The sequence below is a fragment of the Gossypium arboreum genome, chromosome 8 (genome assembly GCF_025698485.1).
Source record: "Gossypium arboreum isolate Shixiya-1 chromosome 8, ASM2569848v2, whole genome shotgun sequence".
Classification (NCBI taxonomy): Eukaryota; Viridiplantae; Streptophyta; class Magnoliopsida; order Malvales; family Malvaceae; genus Gossypium; species Gossypium arboreum.
In genome coordinates, this window is record NC_069077.1 from 25,011,746 (window position 1) to 25,033,798 (window position 22,053).

At 33.7% G+C, this 22,053-nt stretch overlaps 1 protein-coding gene across 1 annotated transcript; it reads right to left on the reverse strand.

The window, feature by feature from the left end:
- Positions 1-471: 471 nt before the first annotated feature.
- LOC128296594 (secreted RxLR effector protein 161-like) lies at positions 472-1,245 on the reverse strand. Its single transcript, XM_053032027.1, has one exon. It carries the CDS (start codon positions 1,243-1,245, stop codon positions 472-474), a length of 774 nt encoding a protein of 257 aa, XP_052887987.1.
- Between the last annotated feature and the right edge of the window lie 20,808 nt (positions 1,246-22,053).

Here is a 22,053-nt window from a genome sequence, read left to right on the forward strand (position 1 = left end):
AATCCAATGTATCATTCTACCAATGAATACATCTATGCCTTTATTCGTAGAGTCAACTGCACCGATAACCAAGACTAGTCATTTCCCCAATTGGAATTGTAGACGACATAATAATCCTTCTTAGTATTTGAATCAAATGCTCATTTTGATTCTTTTACGGGATTACGAACTCATTTAGATTATCTATTGAAATAAGTTATCTTTCTCAAAATGTAAACGTTCTTTACAATGCCACTTATCTTCAGTTTGAACTTTAGACAATCAATGAGCTAATATTTGCTTGTCACAATTTTGCTATGCATGCAAAATAGAAAAGACATAAATACAAAAGACATAATACTGAAATATGAAATTAAATTTATTTATGTATTCATCGTTCGAATAAATAGAAAACAGTTACATGTTTACTACAATATGGGCACATTTCCCAACAATATCCCACTTACCCTAGTGAAGTAAATGTGTCATGTTTCACATTCCCATATCCTCGACATGTTTGTTAAAACTCCTAGTTACAAGATTTTTAGTAAACAGATCCGCAAGGTTATTTTCAGTAGCTACTTTCATCACATCTACAATTCCTTCAGCTACTGCCTCTTGTATCAAGTGATACTTCCGATCAATGTGTCTCGCCCTCTTGTGACATCTCATTTCCTTGCTATTTGTTATTGCAACATTGTTATCACAATACAGTGTTATATTTTTTTCCATACCAAGAATAACCTCAAATTCGATTAAGAACTTCGAAACCATATTGCTTTCTTTCATTGCCTCAGAAACAGCCACATACTCGGCCTCCGTAGTAGAGTCGACAGTACAAATTTGTTTTACACTTCTCCATACTATAGCTCTACAGCCTAGAATGAATACATTTCCTGAAGTCGATTTCCTCGAATCTTTATAGGTTTGGAAGTTTGAGTATGTGTATCCAACAAGAGTAAAGTCCTCCTCAGAATACACAAGCATATAATCCTTGGTTCTTTTAGGATACCTTAATATATGCTTTATAGATTGCCAATACCTGTGACCTAGATTCGTTTGATATCGACTAATCATTCCTATTGTGAAACAAATATCTGGATGTGTAGAAAGCATCACATATATAAGGCTTTCAACTGCCGAAGAATATGGAACCTTACTCATATGCTCTATTTCTTCTGTTGTCATAGGACAGTCATCTAAAGAAAGATGAAAACCTGATGTAGTCAGTTGAATGCCTGCTTTGCATTGGTCATTGCAAAACATTCCAGTACCTTATGGATGTAAGAAGCTTGAGATAGTGTTATCGTTTTATTCTTTCAATCCATAAGGATTTGAATTCCAAGAATATAACTAACTTCACCGAAGTCCTTCATGCTTAACTGTTGAGCTAACCACAGTTTAACCGACGACAATTCTCCTACATTTTTTCCGATACGTACAAAATGAGGAAGACCACCTTTTTGTCCTTTATACGCTTATAAACACAAGTTTCATCAACATTTTGCTCAAATCTAAAAGTCTTGATCATTTGATCAAAACTTTTATTCCATGAGTGGGACGTCTACTTAAGTCCATAAATGGATCTTAGTAGTTCACCAACTTTCTGCTCCTTTCTTTTGACAACATAGCTAGTGGGATGAGCCATATAAATAGTCTCATCAAGATAACCATTCAAGAATGTTGTCTTGACATCCATTTGCCAAATTTCGTAATCAAGAGCAATAACAATGGATAAGAGTATGCGGATAGACTTGAACATGGCTACCGAAGAAAATGTCTCATCGTAATCGATGCCTTCTTTCTATGTGTAGAATTTCCCTCCAAGTCTAGCTTTGTATGTTTCCAATTTCCCTTTCGCGTTTCTCTTCTTCTTGTAGATCCACTTACACCCTATGATTTTAATCCCAATTGGTAAGTATAGAAGTTTCCACACTGTATTGGATTTCATAGAATCCATCTCGACATCCATGGCCTATTTTCAGAGGTTGAAATCAACGTCCTGCATAGCCTTATCGTAATTGAGTGGATCATCATCCTCATGATTGGCTTCCATATTATAAATACTACTATTATAGATGAAGAAGTCTGATTTCTTAGAAACTCTCCCACTATGGCAGATCCCCCTATGCTGTTGATCGTTTGCAGGTCTTTCTAGTACTTTCTCGATCATTGAACTCGGAGATTGTTTTACTACTCCCGAAAGTTCCTCAAGTACCAATTTACTTTGAGGCTTAAAGTTACCCATGTAGCTTTCCTCGAATCTTTCGAATTGTAGAATAATCCTCTTTTGTTCCTTTTGGATATCATACAAACATGCACAATTCTGCCCATGCATCTAACTTCTTTGCATCCTTATCTAGAACGTGTGCTGGACAACCCCATATTTTAAAGTGATTTAGAACGGGTTTCTTTCCATGCCATAGTTTATGAGGTCTCTCACAAGAAGACTTGGTTGGTACATCATTCAAAATATAGCAAGCCATTTGTATCGCATATCCCCAGAAGGAAGTAGGATGTTGTGAATAGCTTAACATTGAACGGACCATGTCAAGTAAGGTTCTATTCCTTCTCTTAGCTACGCCATTCTACTGTGGAGTGCCCGATGCAGTCAATTGGGATAAAATCTCATTCTCTTGGAGGTATCCTAAGAACACATCTGACTAATATTCCCTACCTTGTTCAAACCAAAGATTTTTTATGGATAAACCTAATTGCTTTTCCACTTCCGCATAAAAATCTTGTAATTTATCAAAGGTTTCGATTTTGCAATGTATTAGATACACATATCTATATCGAGAATAGTCGTCGATAAAAGTCACGTAATAATCGTAACTTCCTTGGGCACTGATGCTCATGGGACCATATACATCAGTGTGCACAAGCTCTAACGGATGGTTGGCCCATGTACCTTTCACATTAAAAGATCTCTTAGTCATTTTACCTTTCAAGTAAGATTCACATTGTGGAAGGCTAACTTCCTTAAACATACTTAAGGGACCATCTTTCACGAGTCTAGTGATTCTTTCTTGGTTAATATGACCAAGTCTTAAGTGCCATAGGTACCCCTTATTAGAGTGAGAAGTTTTAAACTTTTTATTCACTATTTTAGTTTAAAGCATCGAATAGTTATTTGGTTTGATAAAATAGAGATTGTTTTCCATCCATCCATTACAGATTAAAGAACGACTTCTGTAAATAGCAATCCCTTTATTGAATGCCACGGTATAACATCATAAAATAAACATGCTACAGAAATTAAATTCCTCTTAAAATGAGGTACATAAAATACGTTTTTTAAAACAATCTTCCTAAAACTATCAAAGTGTAAAATAACTTCTCCCACTGCTTCGGCTGAAACATAGCTTCCATATTCGGTCCACAGCGAGAGGCTCGTGTCACGTAGATTTCTCATTTCGCTAAACCCCTGAAGAATCACACACATGGTTAGTGACTCCAGAATCAATAACCCAGTTGTCAATTGGTTCTTCCACTACGCAAGCTTCAATCACAAAGAGTTTAATACCTTTGCCCTTTTGGGCTAAGTAATCCAAATACTCCTTGCAGTTTGATTTGAAATGCTCCTTTCTGTTGTGAAAGAAACATTTGATCTTTTTAGGATCTTTTGATTTCTTAGCCTTCTTCCTATCCACACGAGGTGGAACTGAAGACTTAGTTGGTTTCTTCTTTCTCTTAGCTTTTTGTTTCCCCTTAGAGGATGAGGGGCCCACAACTAAGTTTGCCTCAGGTTTCTCCTGAATCGGCTTACAACACTTTTCGCAATTATCGAATCCTAGACATGCACCTTCTCATTACCACACTTCTCACAGTTATCGATTAACCTAAAAAAGTTAATAGAACAATACAAAACATGTATTTTATTATTATCACACTTCTTATTTTGAATCAATCAACTGTGGATCATCTCATATATATATCACGATTATAACATTACATACTATTATATACAATTATAAAACAAATATATAATGAGATAGATAATTAAAATAAAATTACCAACCAAGGTTTCTATGGTTGTATTTCTAGAAAATACATGGAAAAATAAAATTACATAAGTTTTCATCACAAGGCATTCCTTGGGTCTTCAACCGCCATCGTATCTTTTACTCATCATGGACTCATTTTTGGAAAATTTATATTTAAGTCTTATGTCCATTTCTGGCTCACAAGAATTCTATGAATTTAAAAAAAAATCCCTACGTGGAGATGATAGTCCACGGTCTATTTCTTAAGAACCACAACCTCGGCAAAAACAATTATATAACAAATATATAATATCGCGTCCATTCCCATATATAACTCAAAACATGCATAAGATCTAAAGAATGTCACTTTCTATGTAATCAAATCATTCAAGAAGAAGATATATTTATTTTGATTATCTGTTTATACTTATAGATAGGACACGACCTGGCACATGACACTAATTGTTGGAAAAATGGGTTTGGAAAACGTAGCGGAAAATAAATTTAGGGAAAAACTAGAGTTTTAAAAAATTTTTCAAAACAAGATCTTGGTTGTGATACCTAAAGTAATAAACATTTAATTAAATTTTTACCTTTTTGATTCGTCTAAGATGAGCGCTTCGACCGAGCAGTCTTCTCCGCTATCCTTAAACTCACGTCTGTCGAGTGTGGGCTCGCTTCGAATCAGAAAATTTTTCACAAAAATTACTAGTGGGGTAATTTTGTAATTTCTCTAAACTTTTAGGTCAAGTTTTAAATCAGAAAAATATCTCTAGAGATTTTTGGATTAATCTCTTCAGAGAATTTTCTCTCTACAACTTTCTCTTGAATTCAAGTGCGTATAATGACCCAATGCTCTATTTATATAGGTAGAGTTTTGAGAGTTTAACTATGATTAAACTTAATCACTTTAATATTAAATTAATATAATATTTATAAAGATAAATATTAGATTAAATTTCATATTAAATCTTATTAAAATAATAGAATGTTTATCTACAAGATAAACATTAAATTAAAGATAATTATTTTAATATTAAATTAATAAAATACTATTAAGATAAGTATTAAATTATATTTAATATTAAACTATTAAATTAATATTATTTTTTAAATAATTAATCTAAAATCAAATTCTCTGGTAGAGTCACGGCAGGAGTGTAACTCTTCCGCTGCTCAACTACTAACGACCAACCGCAGCCGGCCACCGGGATGTTACCGTCGCAGCTATCGGCACCACAGTGTCCGGTGATGTAGGTGTGACACCCTTACAGCATCTCGAGCCTATTCGGTTGTCGCTAGTTTGGTTTGGGTCAATAACGACCCGACCGGTCTAGTCTAGCCTTCTGATGGACCGTTGGCCCAGTTTCACATACCAAGCCCGGTTCAACCAGTTTTTGGGTCTTGGTCTAGGTTTTGGACTCCCGAACCCAATTTACGATCTCAAGTCCAATTTTCAAGTTCAATTACCTATTGGGCCAGTTGTCTGACTTGAAAATTAACTTCCAAAAATATCATATTAATTTTAATTGATTTGATTAATTTAATTTTAATTGATCAAAATTAATTTTTCCAAAAATCAGTTAGATTTTCCAAATTAATTTTTCAAGAAAATTCTTTAATCAAATTCTTTAGTTGAACAATTCTCATGACCACCTAATTTAATTACACATCGAATAAATCGACTCAATTAAATTATTCCCAAAGTCGTAGAATTTTCTTCTAATTCAAATGCAGTCCGGTCGAGCTTTTTTTGAGCTAGTGGAGAGACCAATTAGACATATACAATTAGGCTCTAGTGATTGAGGCCATGTTCCATATTTATCAATCCACACAATGCTAATGAGAGGATATCATTAACTCTTTAATTGAGCTATGAATGCCACTGTTGGTAGTAAAGCCATGCCATACACAAGTCATGTACCAAACATACCGGCAATGGGTTCGATTATCTTTAGAGCATAAGCCTCCATTTATATCAAAGCACATGAGTTGCATACGCATGGTCAGTGACTAACTCAGGATTTAGGTAAATCACACCATGAATGTCACAAGTGAATTAATTCATAAACAGATTCAGAATTAATTCATCTTGGGTCCAGTCCAATGTATTATTCTACCAATGAATACAAATATGTCTTTGTTCGTGGAGTCAACTGCTTCAATAGCTAAGACTAATCATCTCCCCAATTGGAATTGTAGACGACATAATAATCCTTCTCAATATTTGAATCAAATGCTCACTTTGATTTTCTTACGAGATTATAGAGTCATTTAGATTATCTTCTGAAGTAAGTTGTCTTTCTCGCAATGTAAATGTTCTTTGCAATACTAGTTATCTTTAGTTTGAATTTTAGACAATCAATGAGCTAATATTTGTCTTGTCACAATTTCGCCATGCATGCAAAATATAAAAGACATAAATACAAAGGACATAATAGTGAAATGTGAAATTAACTTTATTTATTTATTCATCGTTCAAATAAATAGAAAACAGTAACGTGTTTACTACAATATGGGCACATTTCCCAACATGGTCCTTTGTAGAAAAACCTTGTGAAAAATCTACTATAGGTACTAAGTGGGTTTTTAGGAATAAGCTACATGAGAGTGGTAACATAGTGAGGAACAAGGCTAGGCTTGTTGCTCAAGGATACACTTAAGAGGAAGGAAAAGTCTATGATGAAATGTATGCTCTCTTAGCTAGAATCGAAACCATTAGAATGCTCTTAGCTTTTGCATGCTTTAATGATTTGAAATCCTATCAAATGGATGTGAAAAATGTTTTCTAAATGGTTTTATAAATGAAGAAGTGTCTGTTGGACAACCACCAAGTTTTTAGGATCCAAAATTTCCAAACGATATTTTCAAACTTTCAAAAATCTTATATGGTTTGGAACAAGCTCCTAGAACTTGGTATGAAAGACTATCAATTTTTCTTATTGAAATAGGTTTTTGTAAAGGGAAGGTTGATTCAACACTTTTTATCAAAAGAAAAGACAAAGATTTATTAGTGGTACAAATTTATGTTGATGACATTATCTTTGGTGCTACTAATAATTTTCTTTGTGAAGAGTTTTCAAAGCTAATGCAAGGTGAATTTGATATGAGCATGATAAGAGAACTAAACTTCTTTTTAGGACTCCAAGTCAAGCAAAGAAAGGATGTCATCTTCATCAATCAAGCTAAGTACATAAGGGAAATGCTCAAGAAGTTTGGGATGGACAATCTCAATCCACAAGCTAGACCTATGAGCTCTTCTACAAAGCTTGACAAAGATGAATAAGGTAAATGTGTAGCTATAAATTTATATAGGTCAATGATTGGTTATTTGCTCTATCTTACTGCAAGTAAAACTGAGATTATGTTTAGTGTTTGCTTGTATGCTAGATATCAATCTTGTCCTAAGGAATCTCATTTACAAATCATTAAAAGAATCTTTAGGTAACTTAGAGACACGCCTAATTTAAGTCTTTGGTATCCTAGAGAATCATCCTTTAACTTACATGTTTTCTCGGATGTGAATTTTGGAGGTAGCAAACTAGATAGGAAGAGCACCTCCGGTACTTGTCAATTCTTAGACAACATGTTAATTTCATGGTTTTCAAAGAAACAAAATAGTGTTGCGTTGTCCACATCGAAGCAGAATACATATCCGTCGTTAGTTTTTGTGCTCAAGTTTTATGGATGAAACAACAACTTAAGGACTATGGAATTGATATAGATACTATTTCTATCAAGTGTGACAATACTAGTTCTATTTGTCTCACAAAAAATCTCATCCAACATTCTAGAACTAAGCACATTGAAATAAGACATCATTTCATTAGAGATCATGTCCAAAGAGGTGATATTGTTCTAGAGTATGTATATAATTTGCATCAATTAGCTGATATTTTTACAAAACCTTTAGATAAAGAAAGATTTTGGATACTTAGGAGAGAACTAGGTATTACTACCTTACATTGATTTTGTGCTCAAATAAATTTATGCACTTAATTGTTTGCAAAAATATTTTATGACTTGAAATTGTTTGAAAAAGTATGAACAAATTATTTCAATGGCTCTCATATGCAATTGGTTAGGGGGAGTTGATATTATATGTCTAGCCTATTTTTGACTTATTTGGTCTAGTTTACATGATTGTTGAATGCCTTTGAATATGCTAACTTAGACTTTGTAAGATGTTAAAATTCAAATTTTACATGCCTTATAATACTCTATGTTTCATGTGCATCATACTTAATTGTGGCATTTTTAAGCTTATGAAATCATTATAACTTAGAAAATAAGTTGGGAATAATTTTCTGCACTTTATCTGACCACCTCTCTCTGTCCTCACAAATTGAGAGAAAAATTAACATTAATTAAAACAAATATCACTATCGCGGCTTACTGTAAGTATGGCATGTAAGTTGTAATATAATTGTACAACAGAGTACGGAGTACTCCGAGGATCAAACCCATAAGAATCGACGATTGAACAATTTCTAAATATCGTGCGTGTAAAATAAAGATTCTAACCAACTAATTGCAAAAACCAAATCATAAAATCAAGAGAGATTAATCTACTTTACTATATAGCTAGCAAGGACTAAATTGTAAAACATGCAAAGTTACGAAATAAACAATTAAATAACAGTTGATTGTTGGTTGACATTGATGCGGTTTACTAATTCTTGAATTTTGGATCCAAATCGCTTAAAGTCCCAAAATAGCTCCATTTTACCTCTCAGCCTAAGTTTTACCAAATTAAACAAATTAATCTGGATTGTTTGTGGATCACACCAATTAACCTGGGACTAATGAATTGGTGCCCAACAAGATCTCCTCTCAGTCTTACTTGCCTTAATGTTCCCTTAGGGTCATCAATCCTAAGTTTTTAAGTTAATTCAAATTAGTCCAATTTATTATGATTTGGTCATTCATCCAAAAATCAACTCACCACATCTCCATTAACCAACCCTCTTAAAGGTTTAGCTACTTATGATGAAAATAAAGCTAACGGTCATGGAAATGAAAAGCAAAGAAGCCATTAAAATAAAGCTTAAGAAATATATAAAAGTTTGGATTAAATAAGAAAATCTAAAGCAATAAACATAAAAGGAACAAACTTTAGCAGATTTAAAGTAAAAGAAATTGAATACATTAAACTAAAACTAGAAATGTCATTACAAGCAAGGAAAATGACTAAATTTGTAAATAAACCCTAGCTATAGTGTTACCTAACTTAACTACTATAAGAACAATATGAGCAACAGAAAAAGTAAAGCAAAACTAAATATAAACTAAGAAAGAAGATGGAACTAAAAACCCTAGAAAAAGAAAATAAAACTAAAAAGAAACCTAAGCTAAAACTAACCTAATGTGGCTCTAATGTGTCTTTCCTCTCTCTCAGCCAATTTTTAGCTGATATTGTAGCTATTCTGACCTAATTATTGTGTCCAAAATGCCTTTGAATGGGTCTTCAATGGTTGGTGCTTCAGTTGGACAAAGACTACCATTTGTGTCATTTTTTGTCCCCTTAGAAAATGGGTATCGTGATATCCAAGTATAGATGTCGCGACACCATCGACAATCTTGAAATGGGGTCTTCCAAGGCAAGTGGATGTCACGATACCACTATAGGTTGTCTTCATTAAGGCCTTTATGTCTTCATTAAGGCCTTTGTGTGGGTATCGCGACCCCCATGCTTAGATGTCGAGATACCCCTTTCCTCTGGTGATTAGTTTTCCATAGTTTTGGGCCTTCGATAAGCACTTATAACACTCAAAAGCACATTAAGGCCCCCAATGGCACAATTGGCCAATTTTGGGTATCAAAAACTATTAAAATGAGATATTTACACTTGTTAAATTGAAATCCTAAAAACTATAAAGCTACGAAAAAGACACTAATTTTCTCGGAAACAAGCTCATTAAGTGTATGGGAAAACCTAATTTGACATATCAAATTATGGTAGATTAGTATCAAACTAGAAAAAATTTATTGATACTTTATAAACAATTATCAATACTCATTTAAAAATATCGATACCCGTTAGGGTTTTATAATCTTGCACCATTTTTTAAAAAACAAAAACTGATTTTTCCCCAAAAATCTCTTCATCCATTTTTTTTAAACTCTCTAAAACCCTAACTCTCCAAAAACTTCAAATATTCCACTTTTTCTTTAAAACTTATAAACATAGCAACTCTCATTGTCATTTTCATCAAGGATTACACAAGGTTGCTTAAGAATTTCGTCATTTTAAGACCAATTTTGAGGTAAATTTTCTTTTTATTTGTTTCTAATTTCATTCAATATTTGTTAAATTTTTATTTTGAAATTGAGTTTTTGGGATCATTTAGAATCTATATATTGTGTTTTTGTGCAAGGGATTGCCTATTTTTGCCCACATTCTTGAAAATTTTGTTTTAACCTTTTGCTCACCAAGTGTTTGTCAAACTTCCCAAACAAAATTTCTTAATGAACTTAGTGTGTTTTAGAACCTTATATTACCATTATGCTTGTTAAGAAATGATCTCGCTCTGGTCTCTCATATGCTGCTGCCTCTAGTGGGTCTAATTCGTCTTTCGGTGAATGTTTTCATTCCCCAGGAGAACAAGAACATTTTGATGAAAACTTTTCCATTAGACTTGCTAATACTTCTAAAATTCTAGACATTGACTGCTTAGAAATGTTTAATTTTCATTATATTCCTATTTTACGTGAGTGGAAATGGCTTGACTTCTTTAGAATCCGTTCTCCAACTTACAAAAACCTTGTCCAAGCCTTTTATTGTAACGCCAAGCTCGAGCATGATGAGTCTGACAAAAATTTTTTGCTATCAACTCTTATATTATGAATACAAAAATTCTTTTGACCTTAAAAGATTTTGAAAATCTTTTATCCTTACCTTCTAGTGGTGTGTCAAACGAAAAAGGTCTGTTTAATCCCGCCATCTGTGTTCCATCCAACCTTGTTGTAAATTTAGATATGCATGATCAATTCTTTCATTGTATCATCTCTTGGATCTTTAGAACTATTTTTAAACATATCGTCATTTGAAACACCAACTATTGGTGGATCAATTGTTTTAAGTCTAATAGGCGGTCGGAAGTTGCTTTTATTATGTACAATGGCATAACCAAAGCTATTGGGAAGACTCTAGGTAGCTCTTTAACCTTACCTTTTGGGACTTATCTTTCTTACATCTTCACTTGTTTACGTATAAATACTTGTGTCAATACCCTTATCTGAAAACATCAACCTATCAGCATTAGGGCATTTCATCATGCCGGGTACAAATAAAATCCTACTACCGGAGAATAGGAGAAAGTAGGCCAACACATGCTTAATGACGATGAAGACCTTGGAGTTGATCTTGATGGCATTCCACCTCTTGCCGAGTAAGCTCCTCCACCGGCTTCTTCATCAGCTGAACCATTTGCACCTTCTCACTCTAATGACTTGTTTGTTGCAATCCTTAGTTCTGTTACTTCTTTGAGTAAGGAGTTTAGAGGATTCCGTAATCGAGTCAATGATGCTTTTGATCATGTTAATGATAAGGTTAGTAATCTAGGTTCTAGGATAGGAAGTTTGGAGGAGTAAATGGCCCAACTACATCCTCATTTTCCTCCATCGGATCCTCAATCATCATCTAGGGATGATTAGATCTAGTTTAAACCACTCATACATTTGCATCATGCATCCTTTTGGTTTGTTTTTGCACTTTATATTTTCTTCTATTGTCCTTTTTCACTTTGGTTGCACTTTAATGTCTTATTTGGTATTTTTGAGATACTATCATGTTTAATTTTAATCTTAGTTCTTTATTTTTCTTATTTTCGATCTCTATTATTGAACTAACGACATTTCTCTCCTGTAAGCTTTATTTTCTTTATTTTGCTATAACAAAAAGGGGGGGAAGAGAAAAGTAATTTTAATGGTTGATTGATTATGATTAATTGATTATATGCCAAATTTAGTGACCAATTGTTTCAAAATGTTTTTCAACTAATAATGAATACAAATGAATGCTAAATTTGACAATGAGCAACAAAGCTTTCTAAGCCTTAAAGTGAAAATGGTTTTTAGAAAGGGGGAACAAATTTATTCAAAACCAAAATTCACAAATTGTTTTGTTATATAAAATAGGGGGAGATTGTTTACCCAAGCTTTGTTTGACAAAATCATTTTGATATAACAAACACTATGTTTTAAGTAAAAATAATTTTAAACAACACTTGGAAAAAATTGTACTTCGAAGCATATCTAAAATACAAAAATGTTAAGTTTATACTTAGAAAATTTTTCAAGGCCAAGGTAATCACTTGTTGTGCAAGGTGCTAAGATATTCTCTCTGGGTAAGGCCCCGCAAATGTAAGGAAATGGAAGTGAGTAAACATATAATGTGTTTTTCATTATCCTGCATTTTTCATTTTCCGTGCCTGAAGCGATAGAAATTGGTCTTAACAATGAAAGTATTACTTGCTTTTTTGCTTGCAAAAATCAAATTTAGACCCAATACAATTAATTGAGAGTTGATTGCACTAAACATCCTCAAACTATGACGCTCATTTTAAATTGGTATCCAAACTTTAAAATGTTCTAATTACATCCCCAAACTATCAATGTTATATCAATTAGGTCATTTCATTAATTTAACTATTAAATGACACTTCAAATCTTTTGTAGCTAAATTTAAAATGAATTTTAAAACAAATATAACATTATCCCATAACTTTTAAAATAAAAACTAAAAATAAAGTAAAACTAAAAATAGAGTGAATGAAAAAGCTTTTATAAAAGCTTGAAAACTAAAACTAATATTTTTAAAACATTTATTTTTACAATATTTTTTCTTAGATTTTTCACTTTAAAGTATATCACATAAGGTATGAAATTTCATTTAACAATTAAAATAGCTATTTTAGTAATTAAATGACCTAATTGATATAACTTTAATAGTTTAGATATATAATTAGAATGATTTGAAGTTTAGGGACCAATTTAAAATGAAGATAATAATTTAAGAATGGTTGGTGCAATACTATTAATTAATAATGAAATTATTTAATTGCATTTTTTTCTCCTTTTCAAAAACCCAAATCTTAGAGTGTTAGAAATCAAAATTTTATATAATAATATTATATAATTTAAGCCATAAAACTTAGACATTATTGAACCTTAAGTTGTGGTCTGTCATAGGGTGTTCATTTACTTTATAATTAGCCTAGGTTCAAATAATTGTTGTACAAAAAATACTTAGACACTACTTGGTTTGTGAAAATATTTTTGTTTTCATTATTAAAATTGATTTTAATTCTTATTTTTTAAATTTTGAAAAGCACACTTGGTAAAAGATAAAAATTTGTTTGGTACACTATTTTCTTATAATAAAAAGATTAAAAATAAAATTAAAAAAAATACTACATTCATATGGATTCTAATTTTGATATTTAAAAAGGTTGAGAAAAAGAATGTTTATGTCTTTAAATAAGTTTGAACCGAGACTAATTTATTAATCAAATTTAAAGTTAAAACCACTATATTCAACTTTTTCAATTTTACAAAATAACTTTAGTAAAACAAATAAAACAACTTTTTGTTGTTTTCTATTTTCACATATTTCATTTTCAAAATTTTCAACAAAATACAATTTTCTTAGTGATTTTCATTTTGAAAATGAAAATGGTCTATGTTTCCTAGATCAAATGACCCTATGTTTTTTGCTATTCTTTTTTGGGTAACTTTAGCTTATGATGGGATTGGAGGTAGGGAGGGGAAAGGAAATTAAGGGAAATGATCATCCTATCCTTTGTTTGGGTAGGATTTTAAGTTAGTTTAGTAAAGTAAAGAAAGTTTAGTATCCTTGCTTTCCTTAAAAGTTAAATGGGGAAGCTAAGAATAGGAAAGATATCTTTTTATCCTCTCTTTATTTTATAAATAGTTTTATGAAAAGGTTTTAATTATAAAAATTATTACAATTAATAATTTCATTATTTTTCACTATTTATCCAAATAAAAAGTAAAAATTACTTTATCTTCCTTTCATTCAATACATTTAACTACCCAAACAACATAATAGGTAATTTATTTACATTCTTTAGCTTTCCACTCTTTTACTTTCTTTTCTTTTCTACTTTCTCATCCAATATATTTCACTATTTTTCTATTGTTTTTCACTTTTTTTGTTGTCATTTCACTATTATGTTGCTACTATTTTATTATTATTGTTTGGGTATTATATAACTCTTATTTTATTATTAATTTTACTACTATTTTAGAGGTATTTACTTGTTAAATTGCACATATCTTAATATTATTTAAATATAAAGACTTTTTAATTTATTTTCAATTTATTGAGAAACATTGATTTTAATATTTTTAGTATTTTTATTAATTATATTCTTTTAAAAAAACTATATAAAAATAAAATAAAATAATTTTAATATTGGTGGGTCGAGTCTGAGTTTTACATTTTATCTGGATCAAGCTTGAGAAAACATTTAGGCCCATTTTTGGGTCGGGTCTAGGTCTAGAATTTTGTTAGGGCCCCGAACCTGGTCTGGCCTGGGCCATGGACAACTCTAAATGATAGTTCAAGCACCAAAAGTGGGAAAAAAAAGTGTGGGTACCAAAATGAGAAAACAAATAGAGTTTAAGAGTCCAATAATGACATAAGCCTATTATGAAATACATAACTAAGTTTGTGTCACAAGTTAATTAAAAACCAATTCAATTGAGACAAATCTAAAAAAAAACAATTTTTTATATGGATCTTTATATTTTTCAATAAAAATAAATAACTTAAACTACAACTTCAAATAAAATCTTAAAATGAATGAGTGTTTAAGTTGAGAAGATTCATTATCTTCATCCATAGTGTGAGTGTCGAGTCACTTAGAAGATAAAACTAAAATAAAATAAAGTAAAAAGATATTTTAACAAAAGGAAAGTGATGGGTTTTTCAAGAGAGATGATAGATCATTATGTTTGTTTGGTTGAAATAGTTATTGTTTTTTTAGTATAAATTTCTGAAATAAGATACGACCATTGAATATACCTAACGATAAATTTGGGCAAATTACCAATAAAAGCCCCCTTTTTTTTTAAATTTACCGGAATGGGCCAGGTCAGAAATTATTTACCGGAATGGGCCAGTTTTACAAAAGCGCGTCCATGTCGGTAGCGTTTCGGGGGAAAAAGTAGAAGCGCTTCCTCAAGGAAGCTTTGCCTCGTGAATGTAAAACGCTTCCTTGAGGGCGCTTTACATCACGTGGCAAAGCGCTTCCTTGAGGAAGCATTTTCCCGTGTTTGAACAGTAGCAACGGCTACTTTTTGACCGTTAGTAACCCCTAACGGTCCAAAAAAAAAACTATAAAACCCCCACCCTTTCATTTTTTCACACTTAAATCCTTTCAATCTTCAATCTTTCAATATTCTCTCAAATTTCTCTCAAATATTTCAAATTTCTCTTAAATTCCTCTCAAAACTCTCGTTAATTTTTTCAAAAAAGCTCTAATTTTATTTTTTCTAAATTTATTTTTTAAAATAAAAAAAATTTGATCGTGTTAGCAATGGCCGGAGAATTAATTCGCTTCGATGATAAGCACATATCCGTCGAACAAATGTAAATGGTAAGTGTTAAATTTAATATTTAAATATTATTTAAGATTTCTGTCATTTATGCAAATTTAAATAATTTTTATTTTATTATTTCTTATAAAAGTCTATAGATCGGATATTGCAATGCTATATCCGTAACATGATTGGTCCTCCATCACTGTTGATAGAGGATTACCTACGAGAAGTGGGTTTTTAGCACGTGGCGATGATAGGCCGGGGGTGCAAGTTGGACCCGAAACTTATTAGTGCGTTGATAGAAAGGTGGAGTCTCGAGACGCACACATTTTATCTTCCATGTGGAGAGTGCACTATCACTTTGGAATACGTGCATTTGCAATTAGGATTGCCGGTGGACAGGGACGCAGTCACTAGGTCCATTCATTCTGCTGATTGGGGAGCAGTATGCTACGAGCTTTTGGGTGCTATTCCGGATAATATTAACGGAGGTCGGATCGAGATGTGCTGGTTATGAGACACATTTCTGGAGCCGGATGATGATTCTACCGAACTAGAAAAAATTCGATATGCTCGAGCATATAGTCTTCAGATAATTGGAGGTTATCTGATGCTGGACTTGTCACGAAACCTTGTACATCTGAGATGGCTGCTGAAACTCGTTGATTTTAGAGCAGCTGATGAATTTAGTTGGGGGCCTGCCGTGTTGGCAACACTATACCGGGAGATGTGCGGGGCAACGCGACCGAATAAAGCGAAAATCGGAGGTTGCCTATCACTACTGCAATCATGGGCACAGTTTCGCTTTCCATTTTTACATCCTCGAGTGGACCACCCATATACATTCCCACTCATAACGAGGTAAATTTTATATTAGATTTTACAATTATTACATAGATTTAAAATATAATCGTATGCTAAAAATTTATTTAATTAGATGGAACCGTTCGGCAAGTAATGCTTGATTAGCTACCTGTCTTGAAGATATACGGCTTCTATTAGAGTAACGGTCGGAAGCACAAGTAAGTATTAAAAATATATATAAGTATTAAAAATATATATACATACATAATAAAATAGTGGATTCGTATTTAGTATTTAGTATTTAGTATTTTTTATTTAACTAATATTTCCATCATTTTTATATAGTTTCAATGGACACCATACGAGGATCCGGCAATTCGGGCAGTAATTCCGGATGAATACTTGCAAAATCTGAACGTTTGGTACGTGAAGGTCCCATTGGTCAACTTTGCTATTGTGGGGATGCACCAATCAGACAGAGTATTACGGCAATTTAGATTCCGACAACCGATTCCTGTGGCACCTGAGGTGTTGGATGATCATCACAAAATCAACTTACGGTAATTGCATATGGATTGGCCGAGATTCTGGTCACACTATATCCAAATGTGGGAAGATCGGTATGATTATATACCTACTCGGGAACCGATCATCATTCCAGAGTTAGCGTGCATACCGGAATACATGCCATGGTTTAGGATCCATGGCAAGCCATATTTACTGTTAGAAGATGAGAGGCAGCAGCAATTGCGTATCCAAAGGGAACGACGTGGCCCTTTAAATCCTAGAAGAAGGGACGAGACGCAAGCCCATCAACAGCACCCACACAATCATCTAGCCCAGCAACAAGACCTACACAGTCACCGGGCCCAACAGTTCAACCGTCGACACCCACAGCACAGCCTCTTCAGATGATGCCAGGTACGTATCCTAGCCCTTTTATATATCCTAGCCCTTATATGTTTCCTTTTTCTAGTCCTATGGCAAGTTGGAATGCATGGCCCGGTTCATCTCCATTTCCGATTACTCCAAGTGGACCGCTGATCTATAGGCAGCCGTCGCACGAGGGATCGCAGTAGGGGCCGTCGGGGAGCTCTTCTTTTTACCAATCCCCATTACCTTATGGGTTTCAAACACCTCCGCCATTAATGATGCAAACACCTCCACAATCACTATTCTATCAAGGCGGGTCATCCTCCTAACACCCACAACCAAAATCCTCGCCGGAGCAAGCACAACCCCCACCGGAAGCTGGACAAAGGAGGAATCCAACGCGTAACCGTCGACGATCTTCATGTGGCACTGAATCCGACTGGCACGGACATTGATTTTTATTTTAATATATTTGTACAAACATTTTGAATCTTTTTATATTATTTCATGTAATTAGATAAAAGATTGTTTTAAATAAAATAATTGTAATTTACTTTTATATTTTTAATAAAATGGAAATTATTTTAAATAAGGCAACATTTTGAATATTTTTATATTATTTCATGTAATTAGATAAAAGGTTGTTTTAAATAAAGTAATTCTAATTTACTTTTATATTTTTAATAAAATGGAAATTATTTTAAATAAGGCCACATTTTGAATATTTTGTATTATTTCATGTAATTAGATAAAAGGTTGTTTTAAATAAAGTAATTGTAATTTACTTTTATATTTTTAATAAAATGAAAATTATTTTAAATAAGGCAACATTTTGAATATTTTTATATTATTTCATGTAATTAGATAAAAGGTTGTTTTAAATAAAGTAATTATAATTTACTTTTATATTTTTAATAAAATAGAAATTATTTTAAATAAGGCAACATTTTGAATATTTTTATATTATTTCATGTGATAATATAAAAGGTTGTTTTAAATAAAGTAATTATAATTTACTTTTATATTTTTAATAAAATGAAAATTATTTTAAAATAAAGCAATATTTTGAATATTTTATATTATTTCATGTAATAAAATATAAATAATACAACATATTGACAATTACAACAACTATCAACTATTGCGATTTGGACATGATCTACTTGTAGGCCTGGGTTCCTACACTATCCACATAACTTCTGTTGATTGGTTGTTTCTCGGATATCCATATTGTTGCATATTCTAGTCGAGCAAGGTCGACCCTTTGGTTTATGCCGCAACTCTCCATCCGGTAACAGCTTAAACGGAGTAAGCGATACAGAGGGCCACTTACGCTCATTTGGGACCAGTGGGAATATGTATCTCCACACGTTGTACATGTATTCCAATTTGTACACGTCGTCGACATAGCTCATGGGATCCAGACGAAGATTTTGACAAGCTGCAATTACATGAGCGCATGGATAACGAAGTGCGTCAAACCTCCCACAATCGCAAGTCTTATTTCTTAAGTGTATACGATATTGCCCGCCAGTAATACCTTGGTGCGGTTTGTCAAACTCTGTCACACGAAACCATAAGTTGTCTCGATCGTGACACACTGTATGCATAGTGTTCACCCGTGCCTTCGCCTTGTTAATTTCTTGCAATACCTTTGCGCACCATACATGGTCTCCCTGCATTTGGCCTGCATAACTCGCTGCTCGTTTCGAAAATAGTGCCGCTAAACGAAAATATGTCTCTCGCACAACTGATGTTATCGGTAAATAACCATATCGTAAGCCGCCGTCGTATGCTTGTGTCCGCTATTCGAAAGGTATATTACATAGGTAGTCATGGCCCTCTTCGTTAACTGAATGGAAAACTGCCAACATCTCATGAAAATGGTCCTTGCTTATCTCATACCCTGCCAATATAAGTTGCTAGCGAAAATTACATACCACTTTTCCATTTAAAATAAATTCAATATTCCAAATGAAATTATATTAATAGAGATAAAGTTAAATACCCATGTTGGCCACTTGCCGTCGTTCACCTTTAGATGGATATTGCCTGTAGTAGTTGGAAGCAATGTGCCTTAGGTAATACCGATAGTGTGTGTGATGCCATAGGCTTCCCTGTCGCTCAATTGCAGCTAGTATCCCGGTGCCTCGATCCGATATAACACATATATCAGGTTGGGGGCAAACATGCATCCTTAACCTAGAAAGAAAAAAATCCCAGTCATCAGCTGACTCCCCCGATGTTATTGCAAACGCAATTGGAAGGATTCTTCCACTACCATCCTGTGCGACTGCTAGTAATAGCCGATGGGTATATCTACCGTACATAAAGGTACCGTCAATTTGTACCAATAGCTTACAATATGCAAATGTGTCTCGGCATTGCTTAAAGCTCCAGAAGAGACACTTAAATACTTGGCATCCACGGAGCAATCGGTCGTTGTAGTATGCAGGTTCTGTTTGAAGGTCTGTTATGCAACCTGGGACGTATCTCTCTAGCACTTGACACCACTGCCATATTTCATTATATGAAGCGTCCCACCCACTATGCATCTTCTCCAAAGCCTTCTGCTTAGCTATCCAAGCTTTGCGGTAAGAGGGCGTGTACCCCATTTGGTTACAAATATTGGCAATTAAGACTGGCACTGAAATCCTAGGATCTGCCTTCACCGTGTGTAGTATTAAGCTAGCTAACATAGCTGAATCCATCTTGGGATGATCTTGTGAAATACCTGTCAACGAAGTACGTTAAATAATGTAACATTACATAATAACAGTATTATTCAAAAACCTTAAATATTATACCTGCAGCACATGTATGTGGACCTTTATACTTTTTTCTCTCCCACAACCCTATCCTTTTCCTCAACGAGGCGTAGATTTTCCATGAACAACTTTCGTCTTGCACTGCACACTTCGCCTCAAACTTATCGGATTTAGATTTAACCACGTGGTAGTTAACACTGTTATTGATGCTATGTTGTTTCAATGCACCAAGAAAACTATCCTTATTGGAAAACTCCTTACCAACTTCAAATTCGCTCGAATCCAATAACGAACTTGTATGATCATGCATTCTGTGTGGTAGATCTGGAAACTCCAATGCATCATCTGCAGATAGATCAACATTATGCATGTGGGCTGGAGGCGAGTATGCCCTGAATCATGGATCTTCTTCTTCATCTGAACCCTCTTCAACATCTTCAGGTTCAGTTGGAATAGGCTCCGGTTCAGAAAATAATCCAACTTCTGTACCATCGCGACCGGGCTCTTGAGGTGGATCCACATCGGACTCATCATCCAACCCACCATCATCTGTGACGTATGAGGTCCCCTCACCGGTAGACGTCATGGGGAGTACATCATCCCTTCTTCTGGGCATTTCATAACGTCCCCAACTGGATGTAGATTGCCAAGCACTATAAATTGATGTTATTTCCCAGTACGTATTTCCAGCATCAAACATCGACCCACCTAGGTGCATGTCCCATCCACTAACAGAGTGTCGTGCAGAGGTTGTGTATTCCATACCGCTACCAAAAACCGGTGATTCCGTGTTATGTAACCCACTAACGGAGTGTCGGGCAGGGGTCGTGTATTCCTCTCAAACAGCAGCCGCAAATGTATCATTTGGCGATGCAAATTGTACATATAACTCAATATATGGTGTTCTACTAGCAAGATGAGTCTGCACCATTACCTCCAAGCTACGAGCACCTTTGATGTCGAACGAGTCATATGTTATTGGATCAATAGAAGCACAAAATCGATACCTAATAGACAACACTTTCATTGGCGTCGTTCTGAATATTTTACGCCTAATCCTTTTACGAAGTTCTGTCAAATCTATGTTCTAGTTAAAAACCAGCCGTATTGTATTTTCCGAAAAAAACAACACCGTTCTCGGTGTGACGAACCTCACCATCATAGTAAATAACAGCACTAATGCGCTCACTCATCTTTAATTTTTATCCTTCTTAGCCTCTCTTTTTTTTTTTTTTTGCTGTAAGTTATGCAACCTGAGAACAAAATTTGGCTCATTTATAGCCCAAGTTATTTCAGAAACCACTGTAGCAAAAGAGCGTCCACGTGGGAGCTTCTTTCAGTACTTTTGCTGAAAATGCATCCTGCTTGAAGCTTTTTTGACACTATTTATGCAGACATGTCTTCTCAAAATTATTTTTTCAGAGACCACTGTAGCAAAAGAGCATCCACGTGGGAGCTTCTTCCAGTAATTTTGCTGAAAATGCATCCTGCTTGAAGCGTTTTTACCACTATTTGCGCAGACACGTCTTCTCAAAATTATTTTTTCAGAGACTACTGTAGCAAAAGAGCGTCCACGTGGAAGCTTCTTTCAGTACTTTTGCTGACAATGCATCCTGCTTGAAGCGTTTTTTACACTATTTGCACAGACACGTCTTCTCAAAATTATTTTTTCAGATACTACTATAGCAAAAGAGCGTCCACGTGGGAGCTTCTTTCAGTACTTTTGCTGACAATGCATCTTGCTTGAAGCGTTTTTGACACTATTTGCGCAGACACGTCTTCTCAAATTTATTTTTTCAGAGACTACTGTAGCAAAAGAGCGTCCACGTAGAAGCTTTTTTAGATTAACAAATAATTTAATTAAGTTACCCTAAACCCCAAACCCTTTATTTGATTTTTTTTCTTAAATACCCTAAAACCCTAAACCCTAAAATCCTAATTTATTTTTTAAAAAATTTATAATTAATTTACTGAAGTAACCCTAAACCCTAATTTATTTGATTTTTCCTTAAAATCATAAACACTAGACCATAATTTAATTTTTAAAATTAGTAATTAATTTAATTAATAAACAC

Coding starts and splice junctions, on each gene's coding strand:
- LOC128296594 (XM_053032027.1), bottom strand. CDS start 1,245: ATGTTTTGCAATGACCAATGCAAAGCAGGCATTCAACTGACTACATCA.